Below are 18,416 nucleotides of genomic sequence, written 5' to 3' on the forward strand. Positions count from 1 at the left end.
ATTTTGTACAAATATCAGCAGGCCAACCAGTCAACAGAGTCAGTCAATGTATATGTGATCCAAGATTATCTTTCTGAGGGTGAATCTGAAACTCATGATGTCAGTGGGGTGAAGAGCCTGCCATCCTGGGCTCCTTGTGGTGGAGGAAGACTTAAGGCACTCATGTGCCCAGGATCATTCTGTCAGAAAACCCTTGTTGCACACCAGGTCCACAGCTGTTTGCCGCTGTATTTTTTCCCTCGTTGTATGCTGGCTAACTTATGGCTTTGACACAGCAGTCCTGGTTGACCTTTGATTTTCTGGGACCTCAGAAACTTTTTAGGGGAGATAAATACAAGGAGAGAAATGTAATGACTGTCTACCCCCCAAAAAGCATAATTTCTTTCTTAGAACTACATATTCTGTCTTTTTGTTTGTTTGTTTTTAGTTTGTTTTGGTTGTTTGTTTGAGGTAGAGTCTCACTTTGCAGTCTTTGCTGGTCTGGAACTTGTTAATGGAGACCAGGCTGGTCTAAGAACTCACAGAGATCCGCCTGCCTCTGCCTCGTGAGTGCTGGGATTAAAGGCATGCGCCACCATGCCCGGCTTCATTCCTTGTCTTAATGAGACTTCCTTCCAGGTTTTAAAGAGAAGCCTCCCCTCCCCTTTAAGGCCCTGTCACATTTAGACCTCCACTTATTACAGCTGCTCTCAACCTTCCTAACGCTGCTGCGGCATTTCAATACCAGTGCCTCATACCATGGTGACTCCCAGCCATAAAATTATTTGATTCGTTCCTTTATAACTGTAATTTTGCTACTATTATGAAGCATAATGTAAACACCTGTGCTTTCTGATGGTTTAGGCGACCTCTGTGAAAGGGTCCTTCAACCCCCAAAGGGGGTCGTGACTTACAGGTTGAGAATCATTGATTTGTTTATTCTATTATCTCTGTCTGATACTCCCCTCACATTTAATCATGGTCTTCAGACCTCTCGTGCAAACAAACCTCATTCCCAAAGGGAATGATCTCTGTGTTAGCTTCCCCTTTCTTCCTTTCTCATTATAAGACGACTTCTGAAGCCATGAGAATCTTTCCTTTGTGTTTGCTTTTGCATCCCGTTTGTGACTGGGACCATACTTTACTGCCTTCTCAAGGCTCAGGTTCTCCCCTGAAATCCCCAAATACCCTGTAACCTGCCTTTATTTCAGGCAATGGAAATATTCTAAAGAGACTCTCCTGTCCCTTTCTTTGATGATCAGGCCATGGAAACAATGGACTCTCAGAAATTAGAGTTTCCTCAGGAACCTCCTACTGAGAACAGACAGGGCTGAACCTGGGAGAATCCAGAGGAGGAATTTGTCTCCAGAGAAGCATTTACATCCTGTGACGTGAGCTTTCTGGAGAGACTTGGAGCTGAGGCTGGGGTGGGCAGAGATCACTGCTGCTGGACTGCATATAACTCTGGCTATCTATTTAACCCTCCACCCTCATGTCAGGACCCCAGTCCCCGGCGGGGTTGGGAAGGTCACTGGATCTCTTTGTCTCTCTTTCCACTCTGGTCACATTAATAAATCCCCCCTTTCTGCCTTTCCCTATTAATTTGGCTCTTTTAATTGGCTTATTGAGGGCAGGTGACCAGAACAGGCTCTCTGCAGCTCTGCCTTCTCTCATGGTCCTCATACTGGCTTGTATTTTGAAGTGGTATCCTCACGACTGTTAGCATTTCCTTACTAGGAGAATCTTTACTCCCCAGTAGAGCAGCGCTGATGGTTGGTTATTCCGTTTGACATCTCCCAAACTGAACTACCAGCAAGCCTCTCTTTTCATCTTCATCATTTTCCATGGTTCATAATTTGGGCAAACCGCTTTCATTCCAAAGGTCTTTTCTATGAAGTGGAAGACTCAAAACCACCTAAGAAATCTCCCTGGAGAACAGTTCTTTGATTTGTTTGATTGAAATCTGGGACTGGCCTGGTGCTGAGGAACAATACTTGGTTATTGTAGTAGAGATCTTGTTTGTTAAGATAGAGACTCATAGGTGTGTCTTGATCTGCAGGGGTGGACTTGACCAAGTCTGGTTACCTTCACTGGTTTGGGTACATTCTGTGAAGATCATTACCCATCGTTCCCACCTTTGTATCCCACCCGCTGTTTCCTTGTGGGCTTCAGGCATATGAATTAGAGCATTGTCACTTTTGGAGAAGACAGAGTGAGCCAATCAAGGACACCAGTTATGCCTGCTAGGGGTTTTGTCAGCTTGATTCAAGTTAGGGGGATCTAGGAAGAGGGAAACTCCGATTGAGAAAAAGCCTGCATCAGATTGGCCTGTGGGCAAGGCCTTGGGCATCTTCTTGATTAATAACTGATGTGATAGGCTCCAGGCCACCTCTGTGAATGGGGCCGCCCCTGAGCATCATTCTGGGTGGTTCAAGGAAGCAGGCTGAGTGAGCCATGGAAAGCAAGCTTGTAAGCAGCATTTCTCCATGATCTCTGCTTCAGCTGCTGCCTCCAGGTGCCTGCCCAGACTTCCCTTCATGTTGGACTGCAAGCTTTGAGGTTCTTTGTCCTGCCATGCACTAGAAAGGCACCTTCCTGGGATTTCCCTTTCCTTCCACATGAAACGAGCTTATTGGGGCCGACTCTTCAACACCCTTCATTTCCAATCTGCTTGGTGATATGATTCTAAGCGTTTCCTCTGGCACAGCGCCAGCGAGACACAATCTGTCTCAAGACCTGTTTCACACACAGTGGTTTTTCCTTACACTGAACAAATTCAGACATGGGTAATTTCTGACCATCGGTCAGCCACGCACAGAACTGCAGGAGTTGACAACTGTTGACCTCAATTTGCAGATGAGGAAACTAAGCCTCGGGGAGTGCGAATCTGTTGCCTGAGATTCAACAACTTGACAAGAGGGAAAGCCAAACCCTAGCTCAAATCTGACTCCACTAATCACCTTTCTCCACAGTGAACTCACCATCCTTTTATTAAAAAAAAAAAAAATGGGAATAGCAACAGTATCTACTTTCCAGGACTGCAATAAGGCTAATGTGGAGTGTGATTGTCAGTCAGAGTAACTCATGTATTGTCTAGCATATAGCAGCATCCAGCGTGCAGCAGCATCCAGCGTGCAGCAGCATCTAGCATGCAGAAATGTCTAGTGTGCTGCAGCATCTAGCATGCAGCAGCGTCTAGAGTGCTCAGAATTGTAGGTGTTGCCTTCCTGGGTTGCATTGTGATGGAACCTTTCTGAACTGACAGTGGATGGATCATGTGGTCGTAAGAAAGGGGTCACTGCTCCATAAGTGAAGGTCTCAATTTCTTTTAGGTCCTGTCTGCAGTCTCTGTGTGTCATCTTTCGGAGCAAGATCCGTCACCATCTTCAGTGGCTTCCTGGTGGCTGGAGGCCTGATGCTGAGCAGTCTTGCCCCCAATATCTACTTTCTGTTTTTTTCCTATGGCGTCATTGTAGGTAAGGAACCCGGCCCCCATAAGACTTCCAGCTCCAGCTCCGCTCCACTTCACTGGTGTCTCTTTTTATTAAGTTAATCTGAGGAGGGGAGATGTTCAGCAACCCCTCACATTCAGTGACCACCTCTAAGTTGTTACTTTGGGAACTATCTGCCCATTGAATCCAAGCTCTGGCAGAGATAACCACATTAAATTTTGTTGTTGGTGTTCTTTTAGGATTTTATGTGTATCGTTTTTTTTTTTTTTTTTTTTTTTGCCTACATGGATGTCTGTGTGCCATGGATATGCCTTGGTACCCAGGCAAGTCAGAAGGGAGCAAAGGAACTCCTGGAACTGGAGTTACAGTTATGAGATGCCATGGGGGCGCTGGGAAATGAACCCAGGTCTTCTGGAAGAGCAGCCGGGGAGAGAGATGGTTCTTACTGCTGAGCCATCTCTCTAACCCTACGATAAGCACATTTATCAGTCCCCCTATGCCCCACTGCAGGGAACAGGGAGAGATTTCAAGTTTTCCTCTCTATATTTTTGCAAGGAAAAGCGAGACAGAAGAAACATAAGCTCAGATGTTCCTGACGTTGGTCACTTCTCTCTGTTTGCTGCTGGGACTTCAGCAACAGTGGGCAGCAGAGTTTCAGTTTGTGGCCAGCACCCAATCCAGAAGTTCCGGTTGACATCTAAGGTGGATTTTTAAAGACGAGGTGTGAGAGTGAAGAGGATGGCGGAGTAGGGATGCTTGATGAAGACTTAGTAACGGATGACTAACGAGCCTGGACCACTCAACAGCTCGTGAAAATCCCTTTGTAATATACTGCATTTAAAGGTGTTTGATGCTGAAAACCACTAGGCCATGGCCATAGAAGTTCCGATCTGGTTCTGTTATTTTAATTATGCAAATGAGATGATGGCCATTGCTTGTATATTTACCTTAGCAAACGTAGTACCCTAAGCTTCTCCCCCAGTCCTCACTTAAATGGTTTTATTATCAAAGTCAATATATTTTTTTTCTTCTTTTTCGTTTTCTTTAGTCAGGGTTTCTCTGTGTAGCTTTGGAGCCTGTCCTGGAACTTGCGTTGTAGACCAGGGTGGCCTCAAACTCACAGAGATTTGCATGCCTCTGCCTCCCAAGTGCTGGGATTAAAGGCGTGCACCACCACCGCCTGGTTATTTTTCTTCTCTTTGTGTGACAGGGTCTCACTATGCAGCTTTGGGTGGTCTGCCTCCTGAGCGCTGAGATTAAAGGTGTATGCCACCAATTTTAGCCAAAGATGGAACTGATTCTCCTGGCTGTGCAGCTGTGTTGAGCAACTATGATGTTGGGTGGGTTGTGTTTGTTTTGTTTTGAAGCTGAATCTCTTTATGTGACCCAGTCTGCTCTGAACTCTAGATCTTCCTGGCTCAGTTTCCCTCGTTTTTAGATTACATGTGTGCACCACCGTGTCTGGCTACTAAATTATGTTTTTTAGTATTGCCTGAGACTTTTTCTTTACAGATATAGTCTATGACTATTTATGCCATAGACTTGATTGAAAAGTACAAACTAATACCAAGACAACGGCCGCTTTCAGTGCTACATTCTAGGTACGAATGATGCATGTTTACATTTTCAATGTCCTTTAATCCCATGTGATTGTACTAAGTGTCAGAAGCGAGAATCCAAGAGTCGTGGCGCTGGTCATCTAGGTAGAAGGATGGCAAGGGCACTGACAATGTGAACCCATGTCTGGTGCTGGCGTACTATGTGTCTGCACGGAGAAAGGATGCAGGGATGGCCCTGTGACCCGAGTCTCTAGGGACAGGTAGGATGTGGTCAGTGGATGGTCACTGGAAGAGAATTGAGGGTAATGGAAGACATCTAAAGCCAAACACTCAGACTGGGATGCAGTGGGTACAAACAGCAACCTTTTAAAAAGTCAATGTGAGTGTGTGTGTGTAGTGCCTGCAGAGGCCAGAAGGGGGCATCATATCCCCAGCAGCCAGAGTTCCAGGTGGTTGTGAGATAGATGCCTGGGAACCAAACTCAGATTCTCTGGCATAGCTGCAAGGGTCCCAGTCACCAACAGCCGCCTTTCCTACATATTTTTGTTGTTTTGTTTTAAGGAATGCATATGTCACCTAGGAAGTTGCAAATATGTCAAAGCATCTGATAGAATCCCAGTGGGGACACGGTGCATCTTCTGTCATTTTTACTGCAGAAGCATAGAGCGATGTGTGCCACTAGGCAGCAGCTTATCGCGCTGAAGGCTCAGGGAGCTACGGGGAGATCAGAGTTCAGATGAGAGGTGTTGGGGTGAACTGGAAGCGGGTGGTGGACCCTTCGAGCTGTGGGTGTGACAAGGGCTTAGACTCCGGCTGACTCATACGTCCCGCTGCATAGCTGCAGGAGAATCTTCCAGGATCATCTGGGTTTATGCAAGGCTCGAAGAGCGTGGCGATGGGGATGCACACAGCTTCAGCAATGACGGGTGTGCTTCAGGAAGTCTGTGAAGGGGAGAGAAAGAGAATTATTGAAGCTGTTTCCAAGCAAAAATCCTTGGCTATGGGGATCTGTCCTAAGGTGGCCTTGGTCTAAAATGAAAGCCTTACTGGGCAGAAGTCCTTGTTGGCAGTGTTTTTTGTGTGTGGTTGCCATGGCCTTTGTGCAGGATGTGGGTTGCAGGGTCATTTGTGAACGACTTTTGACAGTTCTTGTTATCAGGGAGAGATACATGTCCCAGATCCCGGTCTTCATACTCTTCTTATTTATTTATTTATTTGTTTGTTTGTTTATTATTTATTTATGTTTTATGGCTTGATAAGAATGACTCCATTTTGATTCCATTTTCTCAGAGAGGGGTGATATATATATATATAGAGAAAGAGAGATTCTGGAGTTGGTGTCTCATCTAGATGTAGATGATCAAGCACATTCTAGGTGGAATAAACACTCATTAGACCACAGAATTACATTTTATGTTCACCTGTTTAAGCAAAAGGAACAGTGACATGCCACTTGTGTTTATGCCTTGAATACTCAGCAGTACAGGTTTTAAAAAATTCATCTGTCTCTTCATTGTACATGGGACTGCGTCACATAAGAACAAATCCATATTGTATATTATACGTTTCCTTCAGCCTCCTCTTCTTCCCCCTCCCCTCCCTCTCCCATCAGTCCCCTAGACAGTTGCCCTAAACTCTAGAAGCCACGGAGGAGAGAAAACACAATGTTTCTGACACTGGATGAATTTGCCTAAATGTGGTTATTTGATGTTGAAATTATCATGCTTTTCAGGAGTTTTCTCCCTGCTAGAATTTGATCAGAGGTGCCTGGCAACCAGAGAAGGCTTTAAGACAACAGTTTGGAAACTTTAGTGACTTGAAACATCTTAATTTTCTTCCTCAGGACTCTAAGGAACTTCAGATGATATGGAGCATACATTTATTTAGTGTATTATGTTTTAACATATTATATATAAAATCTAATACATTTGTAGCTTGGGAGATGCTTTTTGGTTTTTCAAGGCAGGGTTTCTCTGTGTAACATCCCTAAGCTGTCTTAGAACTCACTCTGTAGACCAGGTTGGCCTCAAACTCACCTACCTCTGTCCCCAAGTGCTGGGATTAAAGGTGTGCGCCACCACCACCCTACATGTTTTTTTCTTTTCTTTTCTTTTCTTTCTTTTCTTTTCTTTTTTTAAAGATTTATTTATTGGTTATATACAGCATGTTTTCCTGTACAGCAGAAGAGGGCATCAAATCTCATTACAGATGGTTGTGAGCCACCATGTGGTTGCCAGGAATTGAACTCAGGACCTCTGGAAAAGCAGTCAGTGCTCTTAACCTCTGAGCCATCTCTCCAGCCCCCATGTTTTTTCTTTTTTGAGTTATCCTTTTATACTTCAGAAATTGGGCAATTTATATTTTTGCTTGACTCTGATGTGAAGGCGGGTGAAGAAAAATGCTGTTTCTCAGATGTCCATTGAGTCCCCAATACTGACAGAGGGGTCTGGGGACTCTGATGTCTAGGCAACTGGTTCCACAGCTTCCGGGTGGGGACCCTTCATTTTCTTCTTTTGCATTGAAATTGTGCACCTGTCTAAACTCCTGCTGTCTTCTTACGTGCAGGTCTCGGATGTGGCTTGTTATACACCGCGACCGTGACCATTACGTGCCAGTATTTTGATAGCCGCCGAGGCCTCGCGCTTGGCCTGATTTCAACAGGTACCTTTTCAAAATTAAGTACAGTATATTCACAAGTTAACATTTTAAACAGAGCAAAGAGGTGTGAAGCATATGTGTGCAACCAGCCTCTGCCCAGCGGCCACTCAGTCAGAAAGCAATGTTTTTTTTTTTTTTTTTTTTTTTTTTTTTTTTTTTATAGCACTCCTAGAAGGAAAGTTTATTTTCTACCATAAATATGGGAATAGCTCTCAAAAACCCCAAAACCCAAGCCAGGCAGTGGTGGCACATGCCTTTAATCCAAGCACTTATGTAGCACAAATAATAAAAGGGAAAATGGCAACTCTCCGCAGCAGCAGAACCTTTGAGAGGTCAGGTGGTAGAGCATGGGACTCTTAATCCCAGGTTCATGGGTTCAAGCCCCATGTTGGGCACCAAATGTAGAATGATAATAAAACCCAGAGACAGATATTGAGGTTCTGTCTGAATACCAGGAAAGCAAAATAGCCAAGCCATTAGAGAAGTCTTACCTCTATCAAGGCTGGGCAACTGCAGACTATACATACTGAGCCTTTTCTCCTCATATTTTATATTCTCTCTAGTGCTGGGATTAAAGGCATGACTCCCTAGTACTGGGATTAAAGGTCTGAGCCACCACCACCTGGATTTGTTTTTGCATTGATCTCGTGTAGTTCAGGGTGGCCTTGAACTCACAGAGACCGATCTGTCTTCCAAATCCTGGGATTAAAGGTGTGTGCCGCCACTGCCTGACCTCTAGTGGCTTAACTTTGCCCTTCTGATCTTTAGGCTCTATACACTTGGAAGGCAGAGGCAGATGGATCTCTCTGAGTTTGTGGTCAGGCCAGCCTGGTCTACAGAACAAGTTTTAGGACAGCCAGGGCTACACAGAGAGACCCTGTCTCAAACAACAACAACAACAACAAAATAATCACAACAAAACTCAAACAAACAAGCAAAAACAAACAATCAAGAAAACCCCCAGATCCATAAAAGGCAGACCTGAGTACTAGACCTCAGAGTGATGGTTGCGGAGGAAGCTTCTAGTTGTTCCCCGGTTGTCTGCAGCTCTCTGCAGAAGAGTGCTTGGATGAAAGCGTCTGCTCTGGGAAGAAGGAAGGGCGGGAAACAAGAGCTGCAGCCACTGTCAGAGTCTGAGGTCAGTCAGCCTTACCACGTAGTGAAGAACGGAATCCCGCCTAAAGCCCTGCTCTCCGAGCACGGCTCACTCGCCCAGCAGTACATCCAAGCCACACACACTCTTATTATCCCTCTAGTAATTAACACATGATCACTGAAGGCGTAAAATAGCATATAAAATTATAGATTTTAAGCCCTGTGTGGGAGCCTATGTTTTTAATTACAAAGGTCTGGGGCAGAAGGTTTGTGACCATGGATTCAACCTGGGCTATATGTAGTGAGAACCCTGTCTCAGACAAACAAAGAAAAACATATGTAAGTTTTATATATAATTTATAGCCTCCTTCAGGTATTTTGGGGGTGGTAGTTTATGTTTTAGATGGATTTAAAAAAACTTCTAAGGTAGTATCAATCTCTGTGACTGATATAGCAGTCTATTTAGGGCAGTGGTTCTCAACATACAGGTCTTGACCCTTCTGTGGGTTGAAGGACCCTTTCACCAGGTTGCATATCAGATATAGTTGCATTATGATTCATAATAGTAGCAAAATTGCAGTTATGAAGTAGCAAATAAAATTATTTTGTGGCAGGGGGTCACCACAATTTGAGGAACTGTATTCCACAAGAACAGGAAGTGTCTTTATTTTAAATGGAAAATGGATTTTTTTCATATGAAATATTCTGTTTATGGCTCCCCCTTGCCCTCGTCATCCCAGATCCTCCCTGCCCACCCAGATCCACATCCCTTCTTGTTCTCTCCACCCAAGGAAAAAAAAATAAAAAATCATAAAACAAGACAAAATAAAACAAACCTGAATATGACAAAATAAGCAAACAGAAAAACAAAGCGCCAAACAAAAGCACAAGAAGCTCTTGTAGACACGGAGACAAATTTGTGTGCACAGAAATCCTCTAAAACACAAAATCAGAAGCCATAACATAGAAGCAAGAGGCCTGTAGGGTAAGAAAAAACAAACAAACAAGTAAGCCCAGGCAAAGCATTAGGAGACAAATAAACATAAAAAAAAAAAGAAAGAAAGAAAACACCTCCGAAAACATCACTGAGTTCATTGTCTGTTGGCTGTCTACTAGAGAAAACGAACTTTCCATTTGTGAGTGGTTCTCGTTGGAGATAGCTTCCGGATTGGGGAAGGGGACTTGTGTCCACGCTCATCACTGGAGAAAGGGTTCCTAACGGCCATCTCTCCAGCATCCTGGAGTGAGATTTTGGTCACTCACTTGCGGGTTGGTGTCGGACAAAGTGCTTCACTGCTCAGTGCTTCCGTTTTCTGCACTGTAAGACAGGAACAGTGATACCAGACATGACTCTGGGTTATTGGCGCTGTTGAGGCACGTGTGGTCTGTAGGATGACTAGTGATTGTATCTGTGACCAGAATATTCTGCTGTGTCCAAATTGACTGATGCCAAAGACACTGGAAATTTCCTGCTGTTGTGTGGCTTCTGCTTGGCACTCAGTCTGGAGGGCAGAGAAGAAGGGCTGCGCTGTAGCACAGCAAATCAAAACTGCAATTCCCATGGGCAGTCCATTTGAAGGGTCTCTATTAACAGTTTACTAATGTAGAGCCAGGCATAGAACCCCCTTCATTTCAGGAGATCACAGAGAAGCAAAATCTTGGTAGTTTTTCCAAAAGAAACCACGAGTCAATGCCTTGAAACATAACCCCCTAGTTGAAAGTGGCAAAACATAGAAATATAAGCATATTATAAAGGTTTTAGCCTGACTAGTGGTGCACACATGCCAGCCCAGAACTTAGGAGGCTGAGGGGGGGTAGCTGAGTTCAAGGTCAACTCTGAATCCTTGGGAGAGGTGGGGGGAACGACACCTGTTTCAAAACTAACAGCAACAAAACCCTGAAGGTCGTGGACTGTGATCTTCTCGGTGGTGAGTCGGGATTAGAAAACAGCCCTCTCCTCCCACCTGCCTCACGCTCTGCTTTTGTACTCTGCATGGTTTTTCTATTTTTAGCCTATTTTTAAAAGTGAAAAGAACATTTCATAATGTGTGAACATTTGGGGAAACTGAGTGTCCATAAATAGCCGTGCTGTCTCCGTCTGGTGTTTCTGTGTTTCCCAGGGAGAGCTGAATACCGGGGACAGACGGGCATTGTATGCTCATGGTGTCTTAGATGTTTGCCTTCTGACCTCTTATGGAAAAGCCTGAAACAATGGGTATTGATGAGCTAATTAGTGCACGTGTGTGTCTCTTACTGTTTAGGTTCCCTAAACAGCAATTATTTTTCCTCTCCATAGTAGTTCAAAATCTTGACTGGGATGAAAGCTTAATTAGTGTTTTTTTCTCACTTTACTCTGAGTATGTTGACTATTTTTTTAATTAAGATGTTCACGTAGACGATTAAAAATTAGAGCTTTGCGTTTTCAAAAAAAACACCACAAGGAAACTCTGAAATTGGTTCCCACGACCCTGAAGAATCGCCACCTCTTTCTTAGTCATGGCCACGTGCTCATGGGACACAGGCAAAGATTCAGGGTTTGCCCTGCCCTGTCACACAGCATATTGTAGCTGTTAATAATTTCTGCTGAAGTAATTGGATGCATTTCAGGGTATGACAGATGAACTCTGTTGTTGAGCAATGGCGATTCTTTCTCAAGATCAAGGCAGAATGCAGAACCTTAAATTACATTTCTTTATGTGTGTGTGTGCAAGTGTGTATGTGATGGAGGAGGGTCATGTGTCTGTGTATTAATTTCATTGGTTAATAAAGAAACTGCCTTGGCCCATTTGATAGGCCAGCCATTAGGTGGGTGGAGTAGACAGAACAGAATGCTGGGAGAAAGAAGCCGAGTCAGGCAGTCGCCATGATTCTCCCAGTCCAGACAGACGAAGGTTAAGATCTTTCCTGGTAAGCCAGCTTGTGGTGTTACACAGAATATTAGAAATGGGTTAGGTCAATATGTAAGAACTAGCCAATAAGAGGCTGGAACTAATAGGCCAGGCAGTGTTTAAAAGAATACAGTTTCCGTGTAATTATTTCGGGTATAAAACTAGCCGTGTGGGCGGCCGGGTGCCAGGAACGTAGCCTGCTGCTCCTCACAACATGTGTGTGTGTGTGTGTGTGCATGTATGAATGTGAGCATGTGCAGCCACTTGCCCCAGCTCAGGCAGAGGTCATGGGAAAACTTGCTGAAGTTGGTACACGTCTGCCAGCCAGCATGTAAGTCGGAGACACTGAGCTCAGGCCCTCAGGTGTGGTGGCAGGTGTCTTTCTCTGCCCATCCAGCTCTCTGCCATGAAAACAGAACTTTTAAAATACCAAGAACGTGTTTAAGGTTCTAGAGAATAGCGGTCAAAGAGCATGACCACTTTTCAGAGAACCCAGGTTTTGGTTCCCAGCATCCACATGGCAGGATATAACTATCACTATGGCAGCTCTAGGGGATCCAATGCCCTCTCTGACTGCCCCAGGCACCAGGCACACACATGTGAACATGTGGTGCACACATGTGTATTCAAGCAGAACATCCGTAGACACTAAATCTAAATCTTTTTAAAAGTACACGTTTAGTGTCTAATGGTGTGACGTCTTATGAGAATCTGTGTCGCATGGCACGCTAGGTAGAAGTCACAAACAAAGAGTTCATGGTGAAGACACAGGACAACAGTCTTGAGGTTGCCCATTCTGCTCCCTTCTTTGTTTTCTGAACTGGGTTTAGCTGTTGGAACAGGGGAGAAATTTGTCTATTATTTTTATCTTTTGTGTATGGGTGTTTTGCCTGCATGTATGTCTGTGCATCGCATTCATATAGTGCCTGAGGGGACCAAAAGGACTGTGATACCCCTGGAACTGGAGTTACAGGTAGTTGTAATCTGTCACTGAACCGGGGTTCTCTGCAAGAGCAACCAGTGTTCTTAACTGCTACATCATCTCTTTGCTCCTGGTTATAATATTTTTTTTGATGAGATGAGTTTTTAGAGCATGGATGCTATGATCATCCAACTCAGAATTTAAAAAAAAAATTAACCTGTTTACATCTTCCTGCTGTTTCATATGTCATTTCCCAGGGATACTTAAATTTTTTAAATGCTCAATTTTTAAAAAAATGAAATAAGAACCCAACAAGAACAGCATAAATTAAACAGCATCGCGGTGTGCTTAGGGAAATAGATGCTGAAGAGGAGGCATTTGTCCCTGTGTGGTGTATAAGCCAGCATACTATAATTGAAATACTCAATCAAATCCCATGTCAGCCTCTTCTCCATACCAATGCACTAAGAATACGAATCACCCATTCAAGTGATTCAGCAATGAATTTAAATGATCAAACCATTATTAATATCCTAAAATTAATCTACAGCAGTCATCTTAAAAATGGAATGTAAAGATTTGCTTTCACAAAGACAATAAGACATAGTACGGAGCACAGTACACAATAAATGTAAAAGGTAGTCAAAGATAGTGTTCGTTAGGACTATAAGGGCCAGCGAGATGATTCAGTGGGGAAAGCCTATGCTGCCAAGCCAGATGACCTGAATTCAAGTCCTGAGACCCACGTTATAGAATGAGAGAAGCGACTCCCAAAAGTTGTCTTCTGACCTATACATGCGCGAGCACACACACACATGCACACACACGCACATGAACACACACATGCACACACACATGCACACACACACACATGCACACACAAATGCATGCTGTGGAAAGTTCATGGCTGTATAAAATACACACTAAACAAACAAAACTGTAATTTAAAAAATTTTAAAATAACTAAATTTCATGGGTTCCTGGAGTCAAGGCTGACTGAATTATGTTGGTTTACGACTTTGAGAACTCTGGTAAATTTCTCAAGCTCTCCAGCTCTTATTCACATCATCCGTAGATTGGGGGTTATAGTAGGATGTACTCAATAGGACCATTACAAGTAATAAATGAGATCACGTATCCAAAGTACGCAACAGGGAGCTGGAGAGATGGCTCAGCAGATAAAAGTATTTACGGCTATCAGAGAGGACCCGAGTTCAGTTCCCAGTACCCACATGCGGCAACTCACAGCCACCTGTAATCCCAGCTACAGAGGATCCGGCCTTTGTGGGTGCCCACTCCACACAGAGACACATACATATAATTTAAAAATCAGATAAATCCTGGCAGGACTGAAGAGATGGCTCAGTGGTTAAGAGCACTGGCTGTGCTTGCAGAGGACTGGGCTTTTGGTTCCCAGCACCCGTGTGGGGGCTAACAATGGTCTATAACTCGAGTTGCAGCAGATCCAATGCTCTCTACTGGCCTCATGGGCACTGCACGTATGTGGTGCACATATAACCCTGCCACAAAAACGTGCGTAGGCATAAAATTAGAATTTAAAAAAGAAACTTTAAAATAAAATAATCCCTGAATACAAACAGGGTTTTGGATGTTGATTCTGAAGATGGATGGCCTGTGAGTACTGCTGTCCTGTAATCTCCGTGTTCTCGTGGCTTTAATACTAAGGGACCGTGAGGACCAGTGTAAATAGTAAGTGTGCTTGTGATGCCACCAGTGCGTGTCCTTAAGGCAATAGAAGCGACCAGACTAAGACTGAGAGGTTCTTGCTCTCTGGCAGGTTCAAGCGTGGGCCTCTTCATCTACGCTGCTCTGCAGAGGATGCTGATAGAGTTCTACGGCCTGGATGGGTGCCTACTTATTGTGGGCGCGCTGGCTTTAAACATACTCGCCTGTGGCAGTCTGATGAGGCCCTTGCAGGCTCCCAACTGCCCTTTTCCTGAAAAAATAGCTCCGGAGAATGTTCTAGAGAGATACTCCACGTACAGTGAGAAAGAGAAGAGCCTGGAAGAAAATCTGAACATCTTGGACAAGGGCTACAGTACCGAAGATAAATGCAACAACACCTTGCCCAGTGGTGACTGGGTACAGGACAACCCCCAAAACCCCACAGCCGCAGCGCACAAAAAGAAGGTTGTGGAGCAGACTTATTTTTGCAAGCAGCTGGCCAAGAGGAAATGGCAGTCATATAGGAACTACTGCGGCGAGACCGTGTCTCTTTTTAAAAACAAAGTCTTCGCGGCGCTTTTCATTGCCATCTTGCTTTTTGACATCGGAGGGTTTCCACCGTCGCTGCTCATGGAGGATGTCGCGAGAAGTTCCAACGTGAGGGAAGAGGATCTCACCATGCCGCTCATCTCCATCATAGGCATCATGACAGCCGTGGGCAAGCTTCTTTTAGGCATCATGGCTGACTTCAAGTGGGTCAACACCTTGTATCTCTATGTAGCTACCCTGATCATCATGGGCCTGGCCTTGTGTGCAATTCCCCTTGCCAAGAGTTACATCACCCTGGCAATACTTTCTGGGATCTTGGGTTTTCTTACTGGTAATTGGTCCATCTTCCCATATGTGACCACGAAGACTGTAGGGATTGACAAATTAGCGCACGCCTATGGGATCCTCATGTTCTTCGCAGGACTTGGGAACAGCCTCGGGCCACCGATTGTTGGTAAGATACCAATCTTCAAGTCAGCTCAGTTTCTAGTTCCTCACTGTGACATTTCCCGATAGAGAAGTTCTCAGTAGTGAAGATTTGCACCAAGTAAAGTGGATTATTTCACGGCAGTTTATTCAAGACTATTTGGCTAGGGCTGCGGATGTAACCGGGCTGGAAGCGTGTTTGCCTAGTGTGCAGGAAGCTTTAGGTTTATTCTCCAGCTCTGTCTAAAACCAGGTGTGAGAGCCGCCCACACCTGTAACCCTAGCCCTTGGGAGTGGGAAGTTTAAGCTCATCTTTGGTATATGGTGAGTGTTGGCTACATGTGACCCTGACTCAGTACACACACACACACACACCTGTGGTATGCTTGAGAAAGCTGATACATTTCCTCTGCTTTGTGCCCGCTCTTTATTTGGAAGAAACTAAAAATGCCTGCCTTGAATCTCAAGTTTTTAGAAGATTCCCTGTTTGAGCACAGCCAGCTGTGTTGGAAGCAGGTGGGAGCAGACATATGTAACCACACACAGGCACACGTAACCACACACAGGCACACGTAACCGCACACAGGCACACGTAACCGCACACAGGCACACGTAACCGCACACAGGCACACGTAACCGCACACAGGCACACGTAACCGCACACAGGCACATGTAACTGCACACAGGCACATATAACTGCACACAGGCACACGTAACTGCACACAGGCACATGTAACCGCACACAGGCACATGTAACCACACACAGGCACACGTAACCATACACAGGCACACACAACCACAAATAGGCACACACAACCACACATAGGTACACGTAATCACATACAAACACTGCTTCTGTGAAAGTCACGCTCTTTTCCTCTCTGTCTTCTCAGGTTGGTTCTACGACTGGACGCAGACCTATGACATTGCCTTCTATTTCAGTGGCTTCTGTGTCCTGCTGGGGGGCTTCATCCTGCTGTTTGCCGCCTTGCCCTGTTGGGACGCGTGCAACAAGAAGCTCCTGAAGCCAGCGCCAACAGCCTTTTTCTACAAAGTTGCCTCTAATGTTTAGAGGGATATTAAAAGGCATTATTTTCTCTATTTTTCTACTTTATACTATATGTACACACACACACACACACATATATAGTATATATGAGTATGTGTATATATATATATAATTTAACAAATTGTTAGGCATGTTCCCCAGAGTCAAGAGCTTAGAGCAACACTTTGGCTACTCTGAAGGAGACTGTACTTCCACATACCCTGTTTTTATGTACTGTGTGTGTAACCTTTACCCCTTGTACGCCCCTCCCTGAAGAAGTGGGACTGTTCTTTTTTACTACTGTTGTTCGTGAGCTCAAGGTGTAAAGCTGTTGGCTCGCCTCGCCAAGTTTTCTCTGGGTGAAGTTTCCTGTCTCTCTGCTTTTCCCATGAGCTCTACCACAAGGTCTTAAACCACGCACGTTCCTGTCTTAAACCACGCACACCTCATGGCGGGGATATTTGTGAAGACCCCTAAGGAATGATTGTCGTCTCCTCTATATCAGACCGCAAGTCCAGAGAAGACACTAAGCCATTTCACTTCCAGCAATGAAAGTGGCAGTTACAATGTCACTAAGACTTCGAAGACTTTAGACATGATTTTTTTAAATCGCAGCTGCCCGTCGTCGGTTTTCTGTTTTATTGTCCTTGCTGAAGCACTGTGGGGCATACGGTGTTCACTGTGTGTGAACTTGTTCAATTCCTCCAGCAGTCTTTCTGCATGGCCGGCTCCCTAGGACCTCGCTCCCTGGTGTGTTGGTCAGCATCCACTCTCTCTGATGTCTCCTAAGAGCTGCTTGGTTTCCGGCTTGGAAGTACACCTCTGAACCATTCTGTTGGGCAAGTGGGAAGCATCCCTAGCATCCGTTTGCTTTGAGCGCTGTGGGAATGGGTTGCAAGGCCCTGCATGTCTTCCAAATGAAGCCGTGGTGCTTTCTCTTGGGCCTTTCCACTATTGCATCTTATTTTATGGACAGTGCTTAAAAAAAAAAAATCCCCAAAATAGCAACAACAAAAAACCCCAATGCTCTTATGTGTTTGTTAGACATGGGGAAAGCCAGGGTGAAGAAAAATTGATACACTCATCCAACCTTCTTTAATCCTAAGAATGTTGGAGGGCGAAAATAATGTTTAATAAATATAAATGGGTTCAAGTTTGAGTTCACTCAACAAATGGGTTTCCTATACAGAAATGGGTTTCACCTTCGCCAAGCTTCAGAATCCCCTACAGACCCTTGAGAAACTGAAATGCTTGGTACTATACTTTTAATTTTAATTCTGCATGTCGGCCCAATAATCCATATTTTAGTGAACTCTTCAGGGATTCTGGTAACAGGGTCCCAGGACAGCTGGAGACTGGCAACAGTGGGGGGCTGTGCTGAAGATCTGGGGAGCAGTGAGGACACAGCAGGTAGGAAGCCCTGAGTTCATTGATCATCAGTGCCATAAGGGGAAGGAAAAAAAGAAAAGAAACAAAACAGATTGGCAATAGACAAACGTTTCCTTTTCTTGAATAAAAGCAAAAAAAAAAAAAAAAGATACATCATGCAGTCAGGTATTTTAAAACAGATAGCCAAGGGTTTTTAAAGTAAGGGCTTCCTTCCTGTTGTGCCACAATTGTCTTTGCATTTTTTAAAAAACAGTGAGAGATTATTTTGTATAGCTACCTTGCCTTCTTTTGCTGGCACCTGAAGCGTTTTGTTACACCAGCGCCCACAGCGCCTCCCTGAGGTCAGTAACCAGCTGTGTCCGGTGTCATCAACCAAGGAGAAAGATTTCCTAGCGTAGTCGGTTCTGTTCCGTGATGCAATAATGGGGCTCAAAGCACGTTAGATTTGTGCGCCACACTCAGACTTCTGGGAAGTTCTCTGTACCTCATTCTTCTGTCTATCAAATTTAGTATATAAAAAACAAAATAACTCCAGCTCTAGGGGATCCGACACCCTCTTCTGTCTCCCACAGGCACCTGTGTACCGGTGGCACACACACACACACACACACACACACAAATAAATATAAAAAACTTTAAAATTTATAGCTATGATTTTTTAAAGCAATAAATAAAATAAACCTTATATGTGTTCATAGTCAAGGTCATGTTTTGGTCAATATGATGTTCAGGACATTCAGTGGCTTGAAAGATTTGACTTGACTG

General features: G+C 44.5%; 1 protein-coding gene across 3 annotated transcripts in view; it reads left to right on the forward strand.

Annotated features, from left to right (window-relative positions):
• Slc16a9 (solute carrier family 16 member 9) overlaps positions 1-17,798 on the forward strand; it is a 39,770-nt gene extending 21,972 nt beyond the window's left edge. The window contains exons 3-6 of one of the 3 annotated variants that reach the window (XM_057752065.1): positions 3,312-3,455; positions 7,556-7,651; positions 14,352-15,242; positions 16,108-17,798. In XM_057752065.1, the coding sequence (XP_057608048.1) occupies positions 3,312-3,455; positions 7,556-7,651; positions 14,352-15,242; positions 16,108-16,286 (1,310 nt within the window). In that variant the 3' untranslated portion in view covers positions 16,287-17,798. The remainder of the gene's footprint in view (positions 1-3,311; positions 3,456-7,555; positions 7,652-14,351; positions 15,243-16,107) is intronic. The other 2 variants (XM_057752066.1, XM_057752067.1) reach the window with 2 other exon arrangements.
• Positions 17,799-18,416: the final 618 nt, after the last annotated feature.

The sequence above is a fragment of the Chionomys nivalis genome, chromosome 19, assembly GCF_950005125.1.
Source record: "Chionomys nivalis chromosome 19, mChiNiv1.1, whole genome shotgun sequence".
Lineage (NCBI taxonomy): Eukaryota > Metazoa > Chordata > Mammalia > Rodentia > Cricetidae > Chionomys > Chionomys nivalis.